Genomic DNA, 23,757 nt, shown 5'->3' with positions numbered 1-23,757 from the left:
CCTGCTTATTTAACTTATATGCAGAGTATGTCATAAGAAATGAATGCCAGGCTAGATGAATCACAAACTGGAATCAAGATTGCTGGGAGAAATAGAAACAACCTCAGATATGCAGATGATACCACTCTACTGGCAGAAAGTAAAGAGTAACTAGAGAACTTCTTGCTGAGGGCAAAAGAGAAGAGTGAAAAAGCTGGCTTAAAACTTAACAGTCAAAAAACTAAGATCATGGCATCCAATCCCATCACTTTATGGCAAATAGATGGGGAAAAAGTGGAAGCAGTGACAGATTTTATTTTCTTGGGCTCCAAAATCACTGTGGACGGTGATGGCAGCCATGAAATTAAAAGACGCTTGCTCTTTGGAAGAAAAGCTATGACAAACCTAGACAACATCTGAAAAAGCAGATACATCATTTTGCTGACAAAGGTCTGTCTAGTCAAAGCTATGGTTTTTTCAGTAGTCATGTATGGATGTGAGAGTTGAACACATAAAGAAGGCTGAGCACCGAAGAATTGATGCTTTTGAATTGTGGAGCTGGAGAAGACTCTTGAGAGTCCCTTTGATTGCAAGGAGATCAAACCAGTAGATCCTAAAGGAAATCAACCTTGAATATTCATTGGAAGGACTGATGCTGCAGCTGAAGCTCCAATACTTTGGCCACCTGATGTGAAGAGCCGACTCATTAGAAAAGACCCTGATACTGGGAAAGATTGAAGGCAAAAGGAGAAGGTGGTGGCAGAGGATGAGATGGTTGGATGGCATCACCAACTCAAAGGACGTGAGTATGAGCAAACTCAAGGAGATAACAGAGGACAGAGGAGCCTGGTGTGCTGCAGTCCATGGGGTTGAAAACAGTCAGATCTGACTTAGAGACTGAACAACAATCAGATGTCAAATCACTATGTAGTATACCTGAAACTAACATAATATTGTACATCAACCAAATTTCAACAAGAGAAAATTAATGAAAAAATAATCATGCATTAAATTAATATAAAAAACTTTCTTAAACCTCTGAGGATGATTTGGGTATGTTGCTCTGTATTGTACCACTGACAGTAAGTACAGAAGTAACCACATTTAACATTCACAGTCTGCTGTATGCCACATGCTTTATGCACATTATCTCAATTAATCCTCGTAACAAGTTTACCAAGCTGGCCCTATTATTATCTGCATTTTGCAGCTGAAGAAACAAAGGCTTACTTAGCCAATGCCATACAAAAATTAAAAGGCAAAAAACTTACACACAAACCCAAGTGTGTCAGTTTTTCAAGCACATGCAAGCATTTAATTACTATCCTCCTGTGCCCCCAATATTTCATAGTTCTTAGTTTTAGTAAGGTAAATATTTTAATTATCAACTTGAACATCTTTACTGATCATGCAGATTTATGAATACTAAAAATACTGTACCTGGTAAAGTAGGCATTACTTATACATCCGGTGAAATTAGCATACTGGGGAGTGATGGGTGAGCCGCCGAAGTAGAACTTCTTTTCATCTGCTTGGGTCTGCTCCACTTTCCCTTTGGTAGGGTTCTTACTCCCAAGTCTGCTTTTATCTACTATCAATTCATACCTGTAAGGGAAAAAGCTTTTTTAAGCACTACACAGCTAACGTATTACTTGAGTTCCATTCTAGGTTGTATGTTTTCTCATGGAATTGAGAAATGAAACATTTGGTTAATGATAAGATAACAAGTTGCCAGACTCTTTGTGAGGCTCAGAATAAAATGGATGAATATTTCTATATGCAGAAAAGACTCTACAAATCATGACCGGAATTTAAATCCATAGAAGCAGGTTCAAATGACTAGTCATCAGTAAGTTTTTTTTTTTTTTTTGGTGTGGAAAAATCAGAACATAAATCATGGTGATCATTTAATCACATTTGTGGGAAGCTATTTTCATTCTAAAGCACATTGACAGTGATTGGAAATGACGTCTTGAAAGGAACTATTAACATTTTCTTTTAATGGGAAGGCTCCCCAGGAATGGACACAGAATAGTGGCAACAGAAAATATATTGCTTTTGCAGAAAGAATTTTCCTTTTATGAAAGAGAAATACAGTATTACATACTTTAAAGATAAAGTTAAGACTTTTTAAAGTGAAGTTAAAGTGTTAGTCACTCAGTTGTGTCTGACTCTTTGTGACCCCACAGACTGTAGCCACCAGGCTCCTCTGTCCATGGAATTCTCCAGGCAAGTGGGTTGCCATTTCCTTCTCCAAAGACTTTTTAAAATGTGACCATAAATGTAACTTTCTCAATTGTTTAATTAAAACCTAATGAAACCTGTTGTTTGCTAACTTTTTCTATGTACAAAACACTGCACTCCATTTAGTTTAAGTGGTATGTACAGGTACTTCCTTCAAGGATATTATAGCTTATGGTTTCACTGGGAAAATTTTTACATACCTGTTAATTAATTTTATAGTGACTTATTTGGCATGTTTTAAAAATTAACAGCAATTAATAAAAAAGTAAGTTGTTCCTCTACCATTTTTTTTAAACACTAGAAAGGTAATAAGAGATAGTCTACTGTTAGTAGTGGTCCTTGGACGCATTCATGTCCTACAGGTGGAGCCACCTGGTGGAAAGAATATAAAGTGAGGAGCTATACCTTGCTGGGGAGACGGAGGTGATGATGAAGTGGGACAGCCCATCATTGTACTGCTTATCTGCCGACTGCACCTTGATTCCCTTTACATCCATGATTACGGTGCCATTATTCAGTGAGATGGAGAACATGTCTGACTGAAACGCAAGCACAGGTTTTTTAACAATGGAAGCCAGAGATCCAAAAGGTGGACATGTTTTCAGCATTTACTTATAGAACTGCTTAAAGGAACACACACATGTGAGAAGTTTGCTTGAAAAATAATTTCTATGAACAGCAACAAGGAAATACTCTATTGCCTGGACTGGTATGCTGCTTATAAAATTAGACACATTTCAATGGAAAGAAGAATTTCTTGTGTTTAAACTGAAAATTTCAGGTGATTTTGTCATGCTAAGTAGCTGTTATCCCAGCGTCAGTTACTTTCTTTACTCAAGCAATTCTCTTCTGTCATCATCCTCACTTTTGAAAAACCAGTATTTTAACTTCCCTGGGGATGTAGTGAGACGACTAGGCAAGAGTTATTTTGCTATTGTGGCTTTTAAAAATGTTTCACTTTCCAGCTGTGGTACATATACACAATGGAATATTACTGAGCTATTAAAAAGAATGCATTTGAATCAGTTCCAATGATGTGGATGAACCTGGAGCCTATTATACAAAGTAAATCAGAAAGAAAAACACCAATACAGTATATTAATGCATATATATGGAATTTAGAAAGATGGTAATAATGACCCCATGTGCGAGACAGCAAAAGAGAGACAGATGTAAAGAACAGACTTTTGGACTCTGTGGGAGAAGGCGAGGGTGGAATGATTTGAGAGAATAGCATTGAAACATGTGTATTATCATATGTGAAATAGATCACCAGTCCAGGTTCGATGCATGAGACAGGGTGCTTAGGGCTGGTGCACTGGGATGACCCTGAGGGATGGGATGGGGAGGGAGGTGGGTGGGGGGTTCAGGATGGGGAACACATTACACCCATGGCTGATTCATGTGAATGAACGGCAAAAACCACCACAATATTGTAAAGTAATTAGCCTCCAAAAAAAAAAAAAAAGAACAGAAAAAAAAATGTTTCACTTTCCATCTACAGAGGCAGAAAAATTAAAAAATAGCAGAAGTTAACATCTTTTTTTCTGAATTTCTTTATTGTTTGGCAATATTCCTTAAAATATTGGCAAAATGATAATCTTCCTTTTCTTCCCCGATATGGGCCTCAATCTCTACAGTTAGCTCTCAACATAAATACTTTAAGGTCACCAAACTTTTATAAAAGTTATTTTATTCTTGACATAGTATATCTTTGTTCAGTTCAGTTCAGTTGCTCAGTTGTGTCCAACTCTTTGTGATCCCAAGGACTGCTACCCATGGACTGTAGCTAAAGTTCTACAGCAAATTAAAAAACTATTTCATAAATTGAGTCACACATACTGTATATATACACTGAGGTTCTTAACATATTTTGTGCTATGACTCTTTCAATAGTTTGGTAACACATATGGGCTCCTTCATAAAATATTTTAAAATCACTCAATAAAATATGTAGGAATACAAAGGAAACCAATTATATTGAAATACAGTTTCAAAATACCAAAATGATAAATATGTGATATATATGTACTTCTACATTAAGGCACTAAATAATAAAATCTAGTAGCAGATCTAATACGGTATGGGGAGGTAGGAGGGAGGAGGGTTCAGGATGGGGAACACATGTATACCTGTGGTGGATTCATTTCGATATATGGCAAAACCAATACAATATTGTAAAGTTAAAAAATGAAATAAAATTTTTTAAAAAAAGTGAAAGTGAAAAAAAAAAGAAGTAGCAATAAACAAAAATGGTATTTTGAGATATATATGACAACTATAACATGGAATGAAAAATACCTTTAATTTCTACTAAAGACAAAATCATAGATACTGCTAATATTACTGTGGTTTGTTGCTGACATTCACAATTCAAGAAAATGCTAAATTTTAGTTAGAGAAAATAAAGATTTAATTTTTTCTCACCTAGTTCACAGACCCACTGAATTCTCTTCATGAACTCCTTAGGGAGGTTTATGAAGCCCAGGTTAAAAACTCACATATGATATATTTATAATATTTTACAAACTGTTTGAAATGAGACATTCCATGTGTGTATAGGAGTCAAAATTAATCTGAATTGTAAATTACTTTTAATGTGCTTAGAAGTATTTTTAATAGACAAAACAATTACCAGAAAGAAGTTTCCACCACAAAAAACAAATACTTACCCCTGATGCATAATAGAACAGTAATCCATTTGGCTGTAATGTTCGGAAATTAAAACCTCCTTCAAAGCCATCAAAAAAAGATATTTTCTGACTTGAAGCAATGTAACTCTGTCCATTGAAATATGCTCTGCGAGATATCTGTGTGCCAAAGAAAGTATGAATATAGAGTTTGTGATAATTATCAAATGCCTAAAATGTCCATTTCCTACATACCAAAGGCCTTATCTGCTAGCTCCTATATTAATAGTTATGTTTTAATTTCTGGTTTATGCTAGAATTCAGGCCTGTTAGCCTTCCTTCTGTATGCTGCTAACAGATGGGGTTTCAGCTTGCCTACTTCCTCTACTATGAGTGAGTGAAGATGCTCACGTAGCCTCTCTGGGCTTTGGCATTCCAGCCATTGAAGGGTGAAGCAACTGGACAAGTCCAGAGGATTCCCATAAGCCTTTTTAGCTTAATGATCCTTCTGTCTGCTGATGGCAGAAAGGAACCCAAGGTGTACACAGGATCACAGAGAAAAGAGTTTTGTCAGCTTTTAAGAAAGGTAAGGTTCTTGTCTATTTATTAAAAACTTTTCAATTGTGTACTTACAAGAGAGTCTTCTGGGCATCCATAGCCAACTCCCAGGGTTTCTGTCTGTTCTAATAAATTGAAATCTTTCTTTTGGAACTGGAAGCCCTTCATGCATCCTCTGAAGTTGATATCTAGGGGAAGATGTGCTCTTAAGGTCCTGGAAAAGAAAATCAGTCTTTACTGATACAGCTGTGATGATGATGGTGATAGAGGTGATGATGATGTCACCCAACATATGCAGGATGTAAAATTTGATTTTATTTATAGTTATTTTTAATACCTTTGTAATTATTCACATTTTCATGCTTTCTTTCATAAGTACACAGTAATTTCTAATCTTTGCATACAGAACAGCTTTATTCTGCATGGAGACAATTTGTTTACTTCTTTATAGTTTTCAAGATCCTTTAACTTACATCAGCTCATTTTATCTTTATAACAATTCAGAGAGCTAGATGGTGATGCTATTCTTTCTCTTTTACAGATGATTAATAGGTTCAACCATAATGAATTGACATATGTATAGATCAAAAACTGTGAACTCTTGGCAGTTTCACATGGTTTACCTATAAAAGGAAATATTAAGTCTTTTTTTCCCCTATGTCACAAATAGAAAGTTAGGATTTGAACCCAGGTCTTCAGTTGTCCACTAATCCTACTTGAGTCATGAACTCAATTACTTGTCTTACTTGCAACACACTACTCAACCAAGGCTAGAGAAGTTTTCAATGAACGTTGGGACTTTGGAGCAACAGGAAAGTGAGAAATCCTTTATCTTTAAGATCAAAGATGGCATTTTGCTCAAAACAGTACCCATCACTATGCCTAATAGATAGGAAGTACCCAAGAACATAGTATTGGATACTGAATGAATACAAAGTTAATTCTGAGTAAGTTGCAATGACTTCAATGTATTTTAGATGAACACTGACCAAACTAAGGGGTAACAGTCCCACTGTATTCTGCTCTCACAAGATCATGTCTGGATGACATGCTAATTGATAGATTAAGTTGCACATGTAGCAACCACAATGGTTAAAGATCCCAAGTGCCATGGCTGAAGGAATGAGGATATTTAGTTTGGAAAGGAAGCTTAAAGTTAGGGTCTTATCCCAGAAAAATTAGAATTTCTGGAGAATGACTGTGGGTAGTGATGTTTATAAACATTCTCTAGGTCATTCTAATGAGAACCAGGGTTGAGAGTGACTGGACTGGAATATCAGAATATCTTAATGCTTCTCTCAGTTTAGTATCTCTCATGCTATGAATTGAGTGTAATAAGAGACAGTTGAATTTTTTAATATATCAGAATAATATTTCATTACACTTAATTTGGGTTTCCCAGGCAGCGCTAGTGGTAAAGAACCCGCCTGCCAAGGCAGGAGACATAGGTTCTATCCCTGGATTGGGAAGATTCCCTTGAGGAGGGCAGGACCGCTCACTCCAGTATTCATGCGTGGAGAATCCCATGGACAGAGGAACCTGGTGAGCTACTGTCCATAGGGTTGCAAAGAGTTGATACGACTGAAGAGACTTAACATGCACATATACTTCCCTGGTGGCTCAGCAGTAAAGAATCTGCCTGCAAATGCAGGAGACGTAAGTTTGATTTCTGGGTAGAGAAGATCCCCTTTTGGAGGAAATGGCAACTCACTCCAATATTCTTGCCTGGGAAATCTGATAGACAGAAAAGCCTGGCAGGCTACAAACCATGGAGTCACAAAAGAGTCGGACACAACTCATTAACTAAACAACAACAACATACTTAATTCACAACTTCTGGAACAGGCTTAAAATTTTGGTTTACTCTCAGATACTATTTGAGAGTTCAAATAACTCTAAATTAATACTAAAACAAAAGTAAATGGACACAATGCTTCTTTGCTTTCACATATGCTCCACCTTTCTTCTTGTGGATGAGAAATACTGCATTAGACCATGTTCTAAGAGTAATACATGAAGACTTTTGTAGATCACATTTACCCGATGCTAATTTAAGGGGGTCACAAGGACTGGCTGCACAGGGCACACAGGTATATGACTGTGTGTGTGCCCTTGCACATGTGCACAGAAGTAGTAGGTGGGAAGGCTCAAACACTTACTACACTTCTGGATGTGGAGTCCTCAGCCCAGTGCGTTAGGAACAAACAGCTTAACAAGGACAAAAAAGCTTACCTTGATTGTAAGATTTCTGGGGGAGCTCCTCCTATGTATATGTCTGTAAAAGGTATCTTCATCTTTTCATTATCCATGCTCTTGACATGTCGTCTGTCAACTACCAAAATCATTTTCTTATCATTGTGGTAAATGATTGAGATCTGGGAGAAATAATACATAATGAGTCCTGATCATTGCTTAACAATCAGATTTTTGAAGACTGCTATGTATTTTAATTATTTAATAATAATTTAATTATTATTCATAATTATTTAATTATGTTGTAACAGCTGGGTTTCCATGATCTTATGCTTATTTGTTTACAAAATGGGCAATAGCTCTTCCTCCCTTCCTCACAGACAAGAAAACTCTTAGTCATATTACCAGAAGTTCCCATTTGCTGGAGAAGGATTCCATATGGATTCACAGCTAGCCCAAGAAAAATTCTGTTATGAGATCAACTTTTTAATTAATATTTTGCTCCTTTGAGGGGATTCAGGAAAAAAGTGTAAACAGGTGACTTCTGTTGCCAGATGTCATTTTTTTGTGACATGATAAGCTTTAATGAATGTGGGAAAATTCTAGTCAGAGAAATAGTTAAAATATTCTTCTGTTGTAAACCACCCTCATGAAGGCTATGGACTTTGAACTGAAAAGAGAAATATAGCCTCTACTCTGCATTTTAGTTCAACTTAGACAATACTGTGACTTCTACATATTTTATTAAAGTATAGATTTAAAGTAGTTGTTAGTAAAAACAGATGAAATATCAGTATACTGCACATCTATATCACGACAGATGAGCATTCTCTGTGGGTTCTCATTTATAAGAAAACCTGTGTTACTATTTTCTAAGTTTCAGGGAAAAGGTTTAAAAAGGAAATTCTTCACTTATATCTACTCTTTTGATATTTAATGGGACTCAAGGAAAAAGCAAAAACAAAATGGCTTTATATCTACATTCTCATTTTCAACAAAGGAGTCTTTTGATCAATGAAGCAATTAAAATGTATCTTCACTGACTCTTTTACTGGAAACTCCAATATGATAAAAATGTCCACTCTTTTGAAGCAAATGTTATCCTGGAGTTGAGTATATGAGGGCCTTTCATTGGTTTTTATATGTGAAAGTGTTCATTTTAATTACTTTCTCACCTATCTCATTTGACCATGCGATTAGATCAATAGATCCAAATACAAATAAAACAACACATTCAAACTGCAATGATCAGTACCTCATGGTATTTTGCATCATTAATTTGAGCTTTCTTTAACGTGTCTTCAAGATGCACAGGGCCGTTGCTAAATCCAAAGTCATAGAACACATGTAGGTAACCACTGCGCATTTCCAAGCTGAAAAACATACTCTGTGGAGAAGAAAAAAAGCTGTAGACATGAGAGTCTGCTATTATGAAAGAGCAGGTTTAGCTGAATTTGAGAAATAACAGTACACTCTCTATTATTGAAACTGTCTGAAGACTACAGAAGTCTCATTAAATTCTTACTATGAAATAAAAATCACAACTACATTCAGATCAGCAGTTACATCTAATATACCAAAGTTTTAATATTCACACACAATTTAAAACAATTATCTTCTACTGTTTTTACTTGTGAATTAATGAAAATTTAAATTTACCTTATTGATTTTTAACAATCTTGAAAACAGAGTACTATAGGCCATATGTATTCAACAGCCCTATTTTAAGGCAATGTTTGAAAGTTGTAACAGGCCAACAGATGTGACTACATTTCATTTTTAAGGGCAAAATTGGTACCACTGAAAAATAATTCCAAGGTATACTGAAAAGAATCTTGGGAAATTATCAGTAAATACAGATAAAAGGAAAAGAAGGCCCACTTCTGTAACACTGGATTTACATAAATAAACATGGAATTATTATGCACTTAGATCACATGATATTCAACAACCAAAGTAATTCTATAACACTCAAGTAATTTACTGGTCAGGCTTGCTTGTTTTAGAAGATAGTTCATAGACACAAGAATTCAGTGGATACGAAGAATAAAGTATTATGGTTGTTGTTCAGTTGCCAAGTCGTGTCCGACTCCCCAACCCTAACTATCTCCTGGAGTTTGTTCACGTTTATGTTCATTGAGGTGGTGATGGTAAAGTCCCAATTTCACTGAAAGTGATCTCTTGGACAGAGTTTATATACTCCTAAGAATGTGGTACACAATCCACTGGGGGATAGAAAGAAAACATTTCAACTTCTATTTATACTCATTTTAAAACTCTAAAATAGAGAAGCCAACTTTTAATATTTAATACATAGATTTACTGTGGGCCTTCATTTTTTCCTTTGAGTGGGTTTTCAAAGGATTCAGATTCACACTTTGAGAATGAAGTTCCACACTTGAAGGTGGGCCACGGCCCACTCTGCACTGATTTCTTTGTGTTTAGCCTATTACACGGAGAAGGCAGTGGCACCCCACTCCAGTGCTCTTGCCTGGAAAATCCCATGGATGGAGGAGCCTGGTAGGCTGCAGTCCATGGGGTTGCTAAGAGCTGGACACGACTGAGCGACTTCACTTTCACTTTTCACTTTCATGCATTGGAGAAGGAAATGGCAACCCACTCCGGTGTTCTTGCCTGGAGAATCCCAGGGACAGAGGAGCCTGGTGGGCTGCCGTCTCTGGGGTCACACAGAGTCGGACACGACTGAAGTGACGCAGCAGCAGCAGCAGCCTATTACAATTACTGCAGTTATGGGTACCTGGTTACATGGATTTATGAATAAGGCCACTTAATAATAGAATATTTATAATGATTTTCTACTGAAATATTGTGATGTGAAAATATTCTGAGACACATAGATATTTTCAGATTAATTCCTATAAATTACTAAAAATGTGGTCAAATTTTGAGAGCATTACACATTTGCTTTATAAAATGAATTATTCTAAACTTATTGACTTTTACTTGTGATGACAAATGTCTTTTAGTAGTATGAACCCCCCTAGCTACTTAAAAAATATACTTGATCTGTTGCTTCAAGGTAGGGACATTATAACAATGAAGGAAAAACTATTTTGGTGGGGAAGAAAGTTGTACTCTGGAGAGATGGTTTTTTAAAAAAAAATCTGAAAAATTTTCTACTGTTAAGTAAATTTGCTGATGAAAGCAATGTAATTTTTCATGTTTTTATGTACTACCATAAAAACTCTCATATCTACTCTACTAAAACTTTTCTGGAAAAAAAAAAGTTTTTTTTTTTTTAAAGTTTAAAAGTTTTTCAAATGAAGATTTTTAATGGTCTTGAATTCTTCTGTTGAAGTTTACAAAATGATATACTATCTGATTAGCTTCTAAGAACTGACATCAGGGAAGATGGAAATGTGCCAGCCATTTTCAGAGACAACTTCTGCCAATCAGTGAATGAAATAATAATGATATCATGATTTACTAAGCATAGCCAATGATATACTTCCTACATTTTTTTTATATGAGTTTTCTTGTCTAGTTATGATAGCCAATAAAACCTAGTACTAGAATAAACTAGACTCATGATAAGACTTTAGTATCACAAAGAATTTAATGTGACTTTAAAAATACTTTAACATATTTAATTACATTGTTCTCACTAACACTACCATTAATAATTTTTGTGTCACTAGCAAAATAAAAATAATTTTTTAAACTTCTTTGTATTCTTGCCTGGAGAATCTCATGAACAGAGGAGCCTGGAGGGCTACTATCCATGGGGTCACAAGAATTGGACACGACTTAGTGGCTAAACCACTACCACCATTTTACATTTGCATTTATTTCAACATTTTATATTTATATAAATTATATTTCTCCTAGTTTTGAATATTATATTCATATATAGTATGTGTATATCATTAATAAAGAAATGCATATATATATATACACACACATATGTTAAGCATTCAAACTTTTTTAACTGATTAGGGCATATGATTTAAAAAGTAAGTGCTAAATTTCTGTAGACATATACAAAGAGTTGGACACCACTGAGTGACTGAACTGATGCTCATTTAGATCTTGGTGCTGATTTTCATCAAAGTTCTCTTAGTTTATTGAATGTATTATATTTAATATACATCTAAAAATATAGTGCAGGGAAATGCCATTTCATGGCTGCTTTTACTTACTGCTGACATCATGTCCCTGCAGGAAAAGAAAACCAATTTTGCTCTATAAACTAAACCTTCAGCTTTATTGCATGACACACTCAACTTGGGAAGGTTCCTAGAAACACAAATGGTGGAAAGTAAAGGCAGTAAGGGAGAAGATGTAGGACTTTCTACTCACTCCGTTGACCATGAGGAGCACGAGGCCATTGTCAGCTGGTGTTCTGACTTCGATGTCAAAGCGAGTCACCTGACCAAACTTCCCTCTCCTTGTGATATCCCTCACTATGGCATAACTAGAGCCATCGAAGAAATAGCTGGCAGCCCGACTCTGCGTAAAGGCCAGTTTGTCTCTGAAATAAAAATGCGAGGATCATATAAACATGACAGTATCTGTTATGCTTTCAAATGAGGTTCTTTTCAACCCATTCTCATACATTTCCCATGGGTCTTATAGCATTTAAATGAAGTCCTGATGTCTGCATGTGAGACATAAAGAAGCATTTAAAAAAAACTGTCTGTGATGGATTTTTTTTCTTAGCACCCTGTGTGCTAAGATAACAGAAGGTTCTAGTGAGACCCTAGTTTCTGTAATCCAAAACCAAAGCTGCAATTTAGGAGTTTAACTTTTTAATAATTGTGCATGCTCGTTATGATAGAGAAGAACTGAAAAGTTGTTTACATGCATGACTATTAAGCAGTTTCAAAATTCATTTTCCCCAAGAAAAGACTGAAAACCTGAGTATTGACCCACACTTGTCCTATTTGCAGTTCTTGCATAGCCACCAAATTTTCAGTGCTCTTAGCATGCTCTTACCTGGCACAGGGCACTGATTTGGAGGGGTCCATATTATAGATGTGCTTAAAGTTGTACAAGCTGATCACATCATTATTCAAAGTGGCCAATTCCAGGCAGCCAACAAAGCCAGGCAGGTTTAAGCTAGCAGGGAGCTGTGAAACAAAGTGAAGTCAATTCTCCCATGACTACATTCCATTTAGTCCACACAGATCAGGCTGGGAGACAAAGGTCAAGGGGACCTTCCCATTGACAGAAATATCATTCTAGACCTGAGTTTGTGTCTATTCTATGCTAAACCATTCAGATATAGAATGATTGTTCAGTTGTTCCTATCTTAGCAGAGAGGGTGTGGGTTTACTGAGCATATACTATGTGCCAGTCACTCGCCTGACAATGGATTCATGACCAAAGTCCATCCTCACACTAGCTCCATGAGGTAGGTATTCCTGTCCTCAGATAGAGAGAAAGTAATTCTCAGAAAAGTTCAATATTGTGCCTCTAACTAGTGAGTAATAGTTCTGCACCTGAAATTGTAGATCAACTCCTTATCTTCTTGGGCCCTTCCTGAATCTGCCCTTCATCAGGTCTCATCTGTCTCCCTAGATCCTACCCCCTTCCACATCCCAGGTATTTCATTTCCTGCTTGTGTATCAGCTGAAATAACTGAGTTTTTGAAACTGTCATCTGTACACCTGAAGACTAGCTATAAACCTACAAGGTACAGGCATTCTTGCAGTAGGTTGGGTAATATTAATTATAAATGCAGGTATCAGGATGAAACACATTTGATATTCAAGTTTTAGCTATAGCATGAAAGTATTTGACACTATGAAAATATATGTAGCAGAGATCAGATTTACACAGCATATTTACAGACCCTGATTCAGAATTCTACCACCCACTGACCTAAACTCTGTTTTTAATGTATCAAGGTTTCCAATCAACCCCGAGTCACTGTAGGTGTTGTGGACTTCTAAAAACAATCATTGTAGATTTGCAATTAAGTAAAAATATGGCTGGATAGCTCACCTTGAAGTTTGATGGCACGCCCCCAACATAAAACACAGTATCTTCGGGATCCAGATCCAACAAGGAGTCATCTCCAGCAAATTCTCCCTTTTTAATAAACTTTTCCTCTGCAGTGCTACTTAGACTTGGGACTGTTAAAAACACCTTTCCATGTTTTCCTACCCTGTTCAGATAAAGAATTTTCACTCCTTAGTATCCAGATAATTTGTATAAAATACGTGTTTTTTTTTTTTAATGTCAAAATGTGAAAATCCCTTCATCACAGACTTGGTGACTTGATTTTGTCATTTTTGTAAGCATTTACATAATGTCAACAATCAATGGGAAGGGGAAAAACCACAGTCCACCTTGGAACTGGATTTGTGGATTGGCCAGATTAAAAAAAAACAATTAATAATCAGATTTCTATTTAGAAGTGATGACTATTTTTTCTAATTTTTTGTTTTCTACCAAGGTACTTGTGAAGAAATACATAAATAATGGAAGAAAGAGGAGCAACATCCACAGAAAGACTGTGTATATGTATCTGTGTGTGCGTGAGTGCATTCAACAGATTTCTTACGAAATGTGCAGATCAGCCCTGCATCATGGATTCACTTTACCTTTCAATCTTGACAATGCTGAAGTAAGCAGGCCAGGTACTGACAGGCTTCGAGTCCAAGGGAATCTCTACATCCTTAGTTCCCAAATTATAAACGTACACCAGGTTGTCATTTTTGATTGCAAGACCCATGTACTCTTTTTTGGCCTGAAATGTTAAGAAGTCTTGTAAATAAAATTTATATGAATGAATATCATTTTTGTTCTCATTTCTTTAAAGGACAATTAGCAATCTAAATGTTTGGCTGTCTATAAGGCATATCTGGCTTGAATTATTACCAGAGTGCCTGTTAGACTGGGCAGCGCCTCCTTCTTTCCAGCCTCCCTATGGCTGCATCAGTGTGAAGCCCCTGCCCACTACCCACCCCCACCACACCCCTCTGTGCCTGTCTAAGTATACCCTGGACAGGAAGGCAAGCAACTCTGGGCTTGTGGACATTTGATGGCTGCCCGGAAGGTGCTAACCTTGTTTCATTAATCTGGAAATATAATGCCGCCTGCCAATACCGACTGCTGTATACCTTCAAGCAGGGTTCAGCATTAAATATAGGAAGTCTCTGTACTCTGGATGTCTTTGAAATGCAGCATTCAGACTCCTGAGTTTGCAGTGTGAGGGTGATATGAGGAAACCACAGAAATATCCCCCACAGAGGAAGAATTACCTGTCCCACACAAAGAAGGAATTGCTACTTTAGTCTTGGTCTTCTGATGTACACCTTCCGAGGTGCTAGAATGGGAATTTTGTTTGTTTGCACAGGTAGTTTTTTTTTTGAGGCAAGAGAAAAGCACTTATCTTTCCTTTTAATGTAATTCCATCTTGTAAAACCACTTGCTCTTACGTTTTTGCTTCCGAGGTACAGGATGAACTGATCTGCAGTCACAGCCAGTTCCGACTGCTTCACAGGAGGAGGCTTCATGTACAGGCTCAGAGATGTAAAGGTCTTTAAGTCATCCATGCTGGCTCTGGGGTGCACCTCGACTGCTGACTGGCCATCAAACATCATGGAGACTTGGATCTGAAGTTAGAAAATTATTTCATTAAAGCGCAGCAGTACAGAAATGGGCATAGTGCTTTCCCATGGTTCTCAGTGGGCTTCCCTCATTTCTTAGGCAGTCTCTGAGCTTTACTCATGACCTCCAAGCCTTTGTTTACTTATGTCCTTATCTTGTTGGAGAAAGGATATAAAGAAGATAATACAGCTTAAATTTAAAGCTAGGTGAAAGAAAAAGGCAAAACAAAAAGGCAACAAAGTAGGTCTAAGAATGAGGGTAAATATGAATTCCACAATGAACTACCTATTTGGTTAAAGTGAACTAAACAGCTTGAAAGGATACTTTGTTATACAATTCACAAGGCCCATAAATTTAACAACTAACTGATCAGGAGAATAATAACTAATCTTGGGTTCTAATACAGCTAGGACCTTCTCCCTAGGGTCTTCAAAAGAGGAGCGCTGGTGAGGCTGTGAGCAGTATCCTAGACCATGTTTAGACAGTTGGGAGGGGTCTAGACTCAGCTTCTAAGTCTTATATGAGGTCTTGAAATCTGGCTCTACCACTTACTAGCTGTGGAACCATGAGCAAATCACTTAAACCTGCAGTTTCCTCATCGTTAAATGAGGACAAAAGATTTGTTAAGAGGATGAAACAAGGTAACTATAAAGTGTTTTCCAGTGTCTGGCTCTATCATAATAACTGTAATGATGACTTCATTAAGACATTCCTTATAATAATCCTTAGAAAGGCATCACAATGAAGCACAATTCAGAAAATGCATTTCTAAGAGGCCCAATATGACATGCCGACCTGGTCTGATTCAAGGTGATTTTCAGAATATTCAGAAGTATAAGGACTGTGTATATTCATGCCATTATGCAAATATTTATGAATAATTAGATATATTACATCAATTGACTAATATTAATTTAGTTAATATTGATGGCCAGTGAGTTCACAATTATATTTCCAAGTGCCTAAAGTGCAGCTGTCCTATGTGGCCAGTTGAGAAGAATACAATACATCTTAGTAAATAATCAAGTAGTATATGGGGTTAAAGTCTGTAAAAACTGAGAGTTTGAAAAGATATCTATCTGTATTAGAAAGCATCTCCCTTTGGGGAGCTGTGTGGGTTCCCCAAGGCATTGCCAGGACTTTCTTCAGAAAATGGTTTTAGGTGATTAAGGCTCCTAAATTCTACTCCATAGAAATAAAAGTACCAGAAGGCATTCACAGAAACCTAGCTTTGGAAATGCCATTTACTGACAATAAATCTTTTTTGAAATGTTCTCCAAGGTATCTAAAAGGTGATTTGTGGCGTAGGGCTAATTACCATATATTATTTAAAAGTTGGGTATATTTAGCAGTAATAATTTCCTTCATTACAAAACAGTTGATTTCCAGTTCTTAATTCTGTCCATAATTAGGGCCAATAGTCTGTTCAGGTTGACTCGCAATTGAGAAAATAAAACCATACAATTTGGTTGTTAAAAAAATCATGGTGGTCTATAAATGAATAAAAAACAAATTAGAAAGGGGCCAAGAACAAGCCCTGTTGTGCCACAGTGAAAATGTTGATTGTTGTGTTAGGATATTTCCTATCACTGCTGGCACTAGTTACGGTGTTGTATTGCTTCTGTGTAGCATGTCAGAATGGGAGCTTTGTTGAAATTGTTCAGTTTAGCTGCTATGTGTTACACCTGTGGAGAGGTCAGTAAAAGTTTCGTATCATCTGTGCTGTGCCAGAGAATTCTTTGAAAAGGCAGATGGGCAAGAATATTGCATTTAGTAATTACATAAATATAGCTGTTAGGATAATGAATAGCAATAGTAAAATTGAGTCTTTAATTGGGGTTGGCCTTCTTTGGTTCCTTTTGCTCTATGAGCTATGTTGACTAGGCTAAATGTATACCTCTGAATCTTGGCTACCCATTAAGAATCACTGAGGAGCTTCAAAAAAAAAAAAAAAAAAAACCCAAAAAAAATTGATTTGGTTTTCAAATCTCCTCGCTGAGTCTAATGAACAGATGGAGCTGAGAACTATCAAGCTGGATAATACAGTAGAAAGTTCCCAGCTCTGGAAGCTGCCCAAGGATCTCAGCTCAGCCTCACGCTGTCCTTATCACCGAGTGACTGATAATGACTCTTTTCACTGGTTACCTTGCTGGCAACACTTCTGGTCTGAGCAATGAGCTCTCGGATCCTTTGGATGCTGGCGGAAACATTGCTTGCAGGCCGCTTCTGTTCTACCGTACGAAGCTGATCCATGAGCTGAGGGACAACCTCTGTCAGGTTTCCAACTGTGGTTAATAAAAATGAATCATTTGAGTAGATATCTCAGTAGTTAAGTCTATTTCAGCAATCAGGTGAAGAGATAACAAATGCATGGTTATTTCTGGTAGAACTATAAGAAACTAATTTTATAAGAAAATAATGAAACTATATTTAATTCTAAAAAATTAATAGTTAAGTCCAAAGCATAATCAGTTTCTATCCTGCAATGTTTACAATACATATTGATCTATAAATTGTATGCAGGGCAAGCTGATATACAATGTACATTTCTAAAGGGTGGGACCCATGACAAGTACACAGATGTTTCACTAAAGAGCACAAGCTCTGCTTACATTTCTAACTGATACAACAGGTCAAAAGAAATGTTGGGCAAGGTTGGGTGGGTGGGAAGGTTTTTTCCTAAGATGCCTGTTCACACATCACAATGCCACTGCAGTGGTCCCAGCAGCAGCAGAGCTGGATGGAAGAAATAAGGGAGCATGCCCGGAAAAGTGGCAGTGGTGCCAAGGCTGGGGGCTGGGGAGTCATGATCTATGATCCTAGACAAAGGTGGTAGTATGAGCAGACCATACTGATTTTTAAGGTTATTTTCTTTTCGTGTGGGGGGGAGGAGGAGGGGATATATAATTTACACAGAGAAAAGAGCAAATCATGAGGATACAATTTGATGGAAAAAAAAAAAATCCAAAACAGAGAATAGCATAGCTTTCTTAAAAGTTTCATGGACTGAAGCAGTGGTTCTCAATGTGTGGTCCCCAGACCAGCAATATGGGGATGGGGTCCAGGTGGTTCTGATGCACACTCGTGTTTGAGAACCACTGGAGTAGATACCTCTGGGCAAACTCCTAGCTAAGGGCAGGGCATGGTCACCGAGCATGAGCAGCTGAGCAAAAGCAAGCCTCTTCCTGGAGCCAAATTAAACTCAGATTCAGGAGAATAGGGCTTCCTTGGAGCCTCAGCTGGTAAAGAATCCACCTGTAATGTGGGAGACCTGGGTTTGATCTCTGAGTTGGGAAGATCCCCTGGAGAAGGGAAAGGTTACCCACTCCAGAATTCTGGCCTGGAGAATTCCATGGACTGTGCAGTCCATGGGGTCGTAAAGAGTCAGACACAACTGAGCTACTTTCATTTTCATGCTTCAGGAGACTATTTCAGTGAGGACCTAGGAAACACCTCTTTTCTGTACTTAGGAAACAAACTGCTTCTCCAACAAAAGGAAAGAAATTAGGTAAATAATTAGCTACTATCAGTTTAGTGTGTTTATTAATACAGAGGTAAGTGTATGTTATTTGGATCACTGACCACAAGAGCCATACTATAAAATGACTATTATTATATAGTATAACAGTCTTTAACATATAGTATAACAGTCTTTAACATTAAAGGCAGAAGAGTACATTTAAAGCATTGCATTAAATGTTGGTTATGAAAATGTGTACAAAACAGGGTTTCTCTCCCCTCAATTTTCTCAGAGAAATGGAGCCACTTTAGAGTCTTTATGAACTCTCATATTACAATATGCCTTTTTATTTACTTGTTTTGTATGGCAACCCACTCCAGTATTCTTGCCTGGACAGAGGAGCCTGGTGGGCCATAGTCCATGGGGTCGCAAAGAGTCAGATGTGACTGAGCGACTAAGCACACAAATTAACTTCTACAACATTCTAATCTAAAACTCAAATGAAAAAACACTGCTTCTTAATGAAAGATATGCAGGGTTTAATGACCAGTCCCTCAACTGGATGCAGGTTGTGAAGTTGCTAGGTGATACCTGCATCTCTGGCAGAGTCCACGGCAGTGTTGTAAGCAGAAGAGTCAAAACTTTGGAGATTCTGTGACCAGTTGGTTAGGTTGCTAGCCATCGGGGCGGTTGCCTCCTGGACTTCGATTGTGGTCTTGTTAGCTTCCGCGGTGATCAGCTGGGACTGACTCAGGCGCTGCTGGGCATCACCTTCACACAGAGCACAAGGACATTTATTTTGCAAAGAAGTAGGGCCTTTGATGGGATCATGAATACTCATTTAATCACTGGGATGAAACAGACCTCAAATTCAGGCTTTTCAGTCAAACTGAGACCTTTATATGCATGTTAATCATGGTGTAAGTTAGGTGCATAAGAATACTGTAAACAGTATTGACAAATGAGATTGAAAGACTCTAAAGTCTCAATAAAATAATGTAGTTCATTTAAAACATTTCCAAATTAAAGGTAATTTTTTTTTAAAGAGTAATATTACTTCAAGTTAGAGACCTGGTGAGAAAACTATACAAAATGTGTATGAGATACTAACTCATAAAATGTTTGCTTGAAATCCACTGTAAATATCACTTTCCTTCTGCCATAAAAATGATGCTCTAGTACAGACATAAATTGGTAAGAAAAGGTATTTTTGAATAAGAAAAGTAAGTTTCAAAAGAGATCTATAGTGCAATTTTTAAGTTATATATTTAAAATAAAAACAAGTTTACAACAAAACGTTTGTTTCCTAGATAATGAAATTATAACAGATTTCCCTTGTTTTTTCTCTTTTGTTATCCATATTTTCTAATTTTTCTACAATGGGCATGCATTAATTCTGTAAATAAAAACAATTAACAATCTCTCAGGTGAGGTTTAGCTTCTTCTTCTTCTTTTTTTTTTTTTTAACCAGAGAAACATTTAACTCAACCTCTCACGCTCTGAACTCGTGACAGTTGTGGCTTTGAATCCTGGGTCATCGTCTTTGTGTTGCTGTACCTTTGAGAGCAAGCTCCCCAGACTTGACAAGCCTTGGGGTTCACATCAGCCTAAAAGCAATACTTTCCCACATGAGATGATGTTTGTAAAATGCAGCCCAGGGCTTAGCATGTAGTAGCTCTGATGACGCCGATGAGATGGACCCATCTGGCCAGGGCTTTGGTGTCCGGTGGTACTGCTGCCAGATTTGCTCCGTGTAGTGAAACCCCACATCCAGCAGTAATGTGCTAACTTTCACTATGCCGGGAAAGGCACATCTGCTTCCCATCACATCTTTCTGAGATACCCCCATAGTTTCAGATTAGGCAACATGAGTGCTCTTGTTTCCCTCTCTGGCTAGGTGGTCTCTCTGCTTGCATTATAAGAAAGACATGCCATGTAACAGAGAGCAGCTGTTTATTGCTGGGGTCAGAGAAACCCAATAACCAAATTGGGGCTTATTTGTTAATGAAAAGGAATGTTCACAAGTAGGTTACCCAACAGTATAAACATCCTGATCTCATTCACACACACACACACACACCCACACCCCCACACACACAAGACCGGAGGAAAATGCTCTTAAATTTAATTGTCATCCCTAGGTGATGTAGCTACAGCTTTTATTATCTTTCAGGACTTTTGTGTGTGTGTGTGTGTGTGAGATAAACGAAGTTTCTTTTGTCATCAGAAAGCAATACTATTTATAAAAAGATTAATAAGCAGGGAATCACTTACTCTTTCCTCAGAGGTTTCCCTTAATATTAGTGAACAAACAGAAGAGCTTACGTTTTGGTTGGGACCCTCACCTCTCTCTGCGGCCTGCAGTCTTTTCATGGCATCATTTAATCTGTCTCTGAGAGCACTCTTCCTTGCTAGGGCTCCTCCCACGCGCCTGCTGGTATCCACCACTGCCTCATCACTGCCTGTGGAGGAGAAGCCAAAAGAGTACAAGCAGGGCAAAGACTGGGGGGTGGGGTGGTGAAATCTCTGTTTCAACGAAAAAAATTCTGGTTTGTACCATGGAAATGAAGTGAAGTGAAAGTCGTTGTCATGTCCGACTCTTTGCGACTCCATGCACTATATAGTCCATGGAATTCTCCAGGCTAGGATACTGGAGTGGGTTGCCTAACCCTTCTCCAGCAGATCTTCCTGGCCCAGGAATCGAACTAGGGTCTCCTGCATTGCAGGGGGATTCTTTACCAACTGAGCTATCAGGGAGGCCCCTTGTACAATGCAGTCATCTGCATTATTCTGAATATGATATAAACATAGAACGCCAATTGTGGGAAGTGGTACTTCAGTTAAGAGGTAAAGGACTGCAGAAAACCTGTAACACTGCTTGGGAGTGATATAGGATGTCATAAAGTAACTCATAAAGGTATAGAGATAATGGCTAATTTTTTGATTGAAAAATATAGTACTGCTATGACTAATAACACCTAGATGCACAACTGATTAAGAGCAGACTGGTTAGATAAGAATAGTTCTTTTTTCTTACTTGTTTTAATAAAATTTTAATTGATACACAACACGCATCTAGAAAATGGTACACATGGCTTGATGAATTTTCCCAAACTGAACGCCAAATATAACCAATACCCAGGGCAACAAAAAGAGCATGGTTAGCCCTTTAAGGTTTCCTGGGACCTCCATGCTTACCTGAACGTAGTCCTACCTCTGTTCCTTAGCTGTGTCTATTTTTAAGCTTTATTCAAAAGAAATGATCAGATCAGATCAGTTGCTCAGTCGTGTCTGACTCTTTGCGACCCCATGAATCGCAGCACTCCAGGCCTCCCTGTCCATCACCAACTCCCGGAGTTCACTCAGACTCACATCCATTGAGTCAGTGATGCCATCCAGCCATCTCATCCTCTGTCGTCCCCTTCTCCTCCTGCCCCCAATCTCTCCCAGTATCAGAGTCTTTTCCAATGAGTCAACTCTTTGCATGAGGTGGCCAAAGTACTGGAGTTTCAGCTTTAGCATCATTCCTTCCAAAGAAATCCCAGGGCTGATCTGACAGAATATTATAATTTTTTATATCTTTTGTATCACTGTCTTAATTTCTGTACAGTTAAAAGTCTTGAGTAGTTTAAATCTTCCAACTGTTTTTTTGTTCTTTAAGACTGTGCTGGCTATTCTTGCCTACCCTATCCACGCTCATTTCCAAAGAAATTCTAGAAACATCCCATATGTGTATATACAGTTCTGGTACTTTAATTGCAATTATATTGAATCTACAGATATATTCTGGCAGTAACTCTTATTTTTACAAATTCAAATCTTCCACTTAATGTAAAGTAAAAGTGAAGTCGCTCAGTCATGTCTGACTCTTTGTGACCCCATGGACCGTAACCTACCAGGCTCCACGGTCCATGGAATTTTCCAGGCAAGAATACTGGAGTGGGCTGCCATTTCCTTCTCCAGGGGATCTTCCCAACCCAGGGATCGAACCCAGGTCTCCTGCATTGCAGACAGACACTTCACCGTCTGAGCCACTAGGGAAGCCCACACTTAATGCAAGTTATTATATAAAAACTACATATATATATATATATAATACATTACACTCATAAATAAACAATTGCACTCCTTTCACATGCTAGCAAGGTAATGCTCAAAATCCTTCAAGCTAGGCTTCAACAGTACATGAACCAAGAACTTCTATATGTACAAGCCGGATTTAGAAAAGACAGAGGAACCAGAGATCAAATTGCCAACATCCACTGGATCACAGAGAAAGCAAGAGAGTTCCAGAAAAACATCTACTTCTGCTTCATTGACTATGCTAAAGCCTCTGACTATGTGGATCACAACAAACTGTGGAAAATTCTTCAAGAGATGGGAATACCAGACCACCTTATCTGCCACCTAATCTGTATGCAGGCCAAGAAGCAACAGTTAGAACCAGACAAGGAACAATGGACTGGTTCAAAATTGGAATAGGAGTACGTCAGGCTGTATACTGTCATCCTGCTTATTTAACTTATATGCAGAGTACCTCATGAGAAACGTTGGGCTGAATGAAGTACAAGCTGGAATCAAGATTGCTGGAAGAAATATTAATAACCTCAGATGTGCAGATGACACCATCCTTATGGCAGAAAGCCAAGAGAAACTAGAGAGCCACTTGATGAAGGCAAAAGAGGAGAGTGAAAAAGCTGGCTTAAAACTCAACAGTCAAAAAACTAAGATCATGGCATCCAGTCCCATCGCTTCATGGCAAATAGATGGGGAAACAGTGGAAACAGTGACAGACTATTTTCTTGGGCTTCAAAATCACTGTGGATGGTGACTGCAGCCATCAAATTAAAAGATGTTTGCTCCTCGGAAGAAAAGCTATGACAAACCTGGACAACGTATTAAAAAAGAGAGACAGTTTGCTGACAAAGGTCTGTATAGTCAAAACTATGATTGTTGCGGTAGTCATTATGGATGTCAGAGTTGGACCATAAAGAAGGCTGAGTGCTGAAGAATTGATGCTTTCGAACTGTGATATTGGAGAAGACTCTTGAGAGTCCCTTGGATTGCAAGGAGCTCAAACCACTCAGATGAGATCAGATCAGTTCAGTCACTCAG

General features: G+C 37.8%; 1 protein-coding gene across 3 annotated transcripts in view; it reads right to left on the bottom strand.

Annotated features, from left to right (window-relative positions):
* The window catches only part of LAMA4 (laminin subunit alpha 4), a 139,972-nt gene that overhangs the window by 19,113 nt on the left and 97,102 nt on the right, over positions 1–23,757 (bottom strand). For all 3 annotated transcript variants that reach the window (XM_061427545.1, XM_061427547.1, XM_061427546.1), the window contains exons 17-30: positions 20,988–21,104; positions 19,234–19,413; positions 17,328–17,467; positions 15,011–15,187; positions 14,174–14,319; positions 13,572–13,734; positions 12,561–12,694; positions 11,925–12,096; positions 8,860–8,991; positions 7,644–7,786; positions 5,487–5,625; positions 4,896–5,033; positions 2,629–2,762; positions 1,420–1,584 (exon numbers count right to left, since the gene is read on the bottom strand). In XM_061427545.1, coding sequence (XP_061283529.1) covers positions 1,420–1,584; positions 2,629–2,762; positions 4,896–5,033; positions 5,487–5,625; positions 7,644–7,786; positions 8,860–8,991; positions 11,925–12,096; positions 12,561–12,694; positions 13,572–13,734; positions 14,174–14,319; positions 15,011–15,187; positions 17,328–17,467; positions 19,234–19,413; positions 20,988–21,104 — 2,080 coding nt within the window. The remainder of the gene's footprint in view (positions 1–1,419; positions 1,585–2,628; positions 2,763–4,895; positions 5,034–5,486; positions 5,626–7,643; positions 7,787–8,859; positions 8,992–11,924; positions 12,097–12,560; positions 12,695–13,571; positions 13,735–14,173; positions 14,320–15,010; positions 15,188–17,327; positions 17,468–19,233; positions 19,414–20,987; positions 21,105–23,757) is intronic.

The sequence above is a fragment of the Bos javanicus genome, chromosome 9 (genome assembly GCF_032452875.1).
Source record: "Bos javanicus breed banteng chromosome 9, ARS-OSU_banteng_1.0, whole genome shotgun sequence".
NCBI classification, from domain to species: domain Eukaryota; kingdom Metazoa; phylum Chordata; class Mammalia; order Artiodactyla; family Bovidae; genus Bos; species Bos javanicus.
This window is presented reverse-complemented; position numbering and strand designations above follow the sequence as displayed.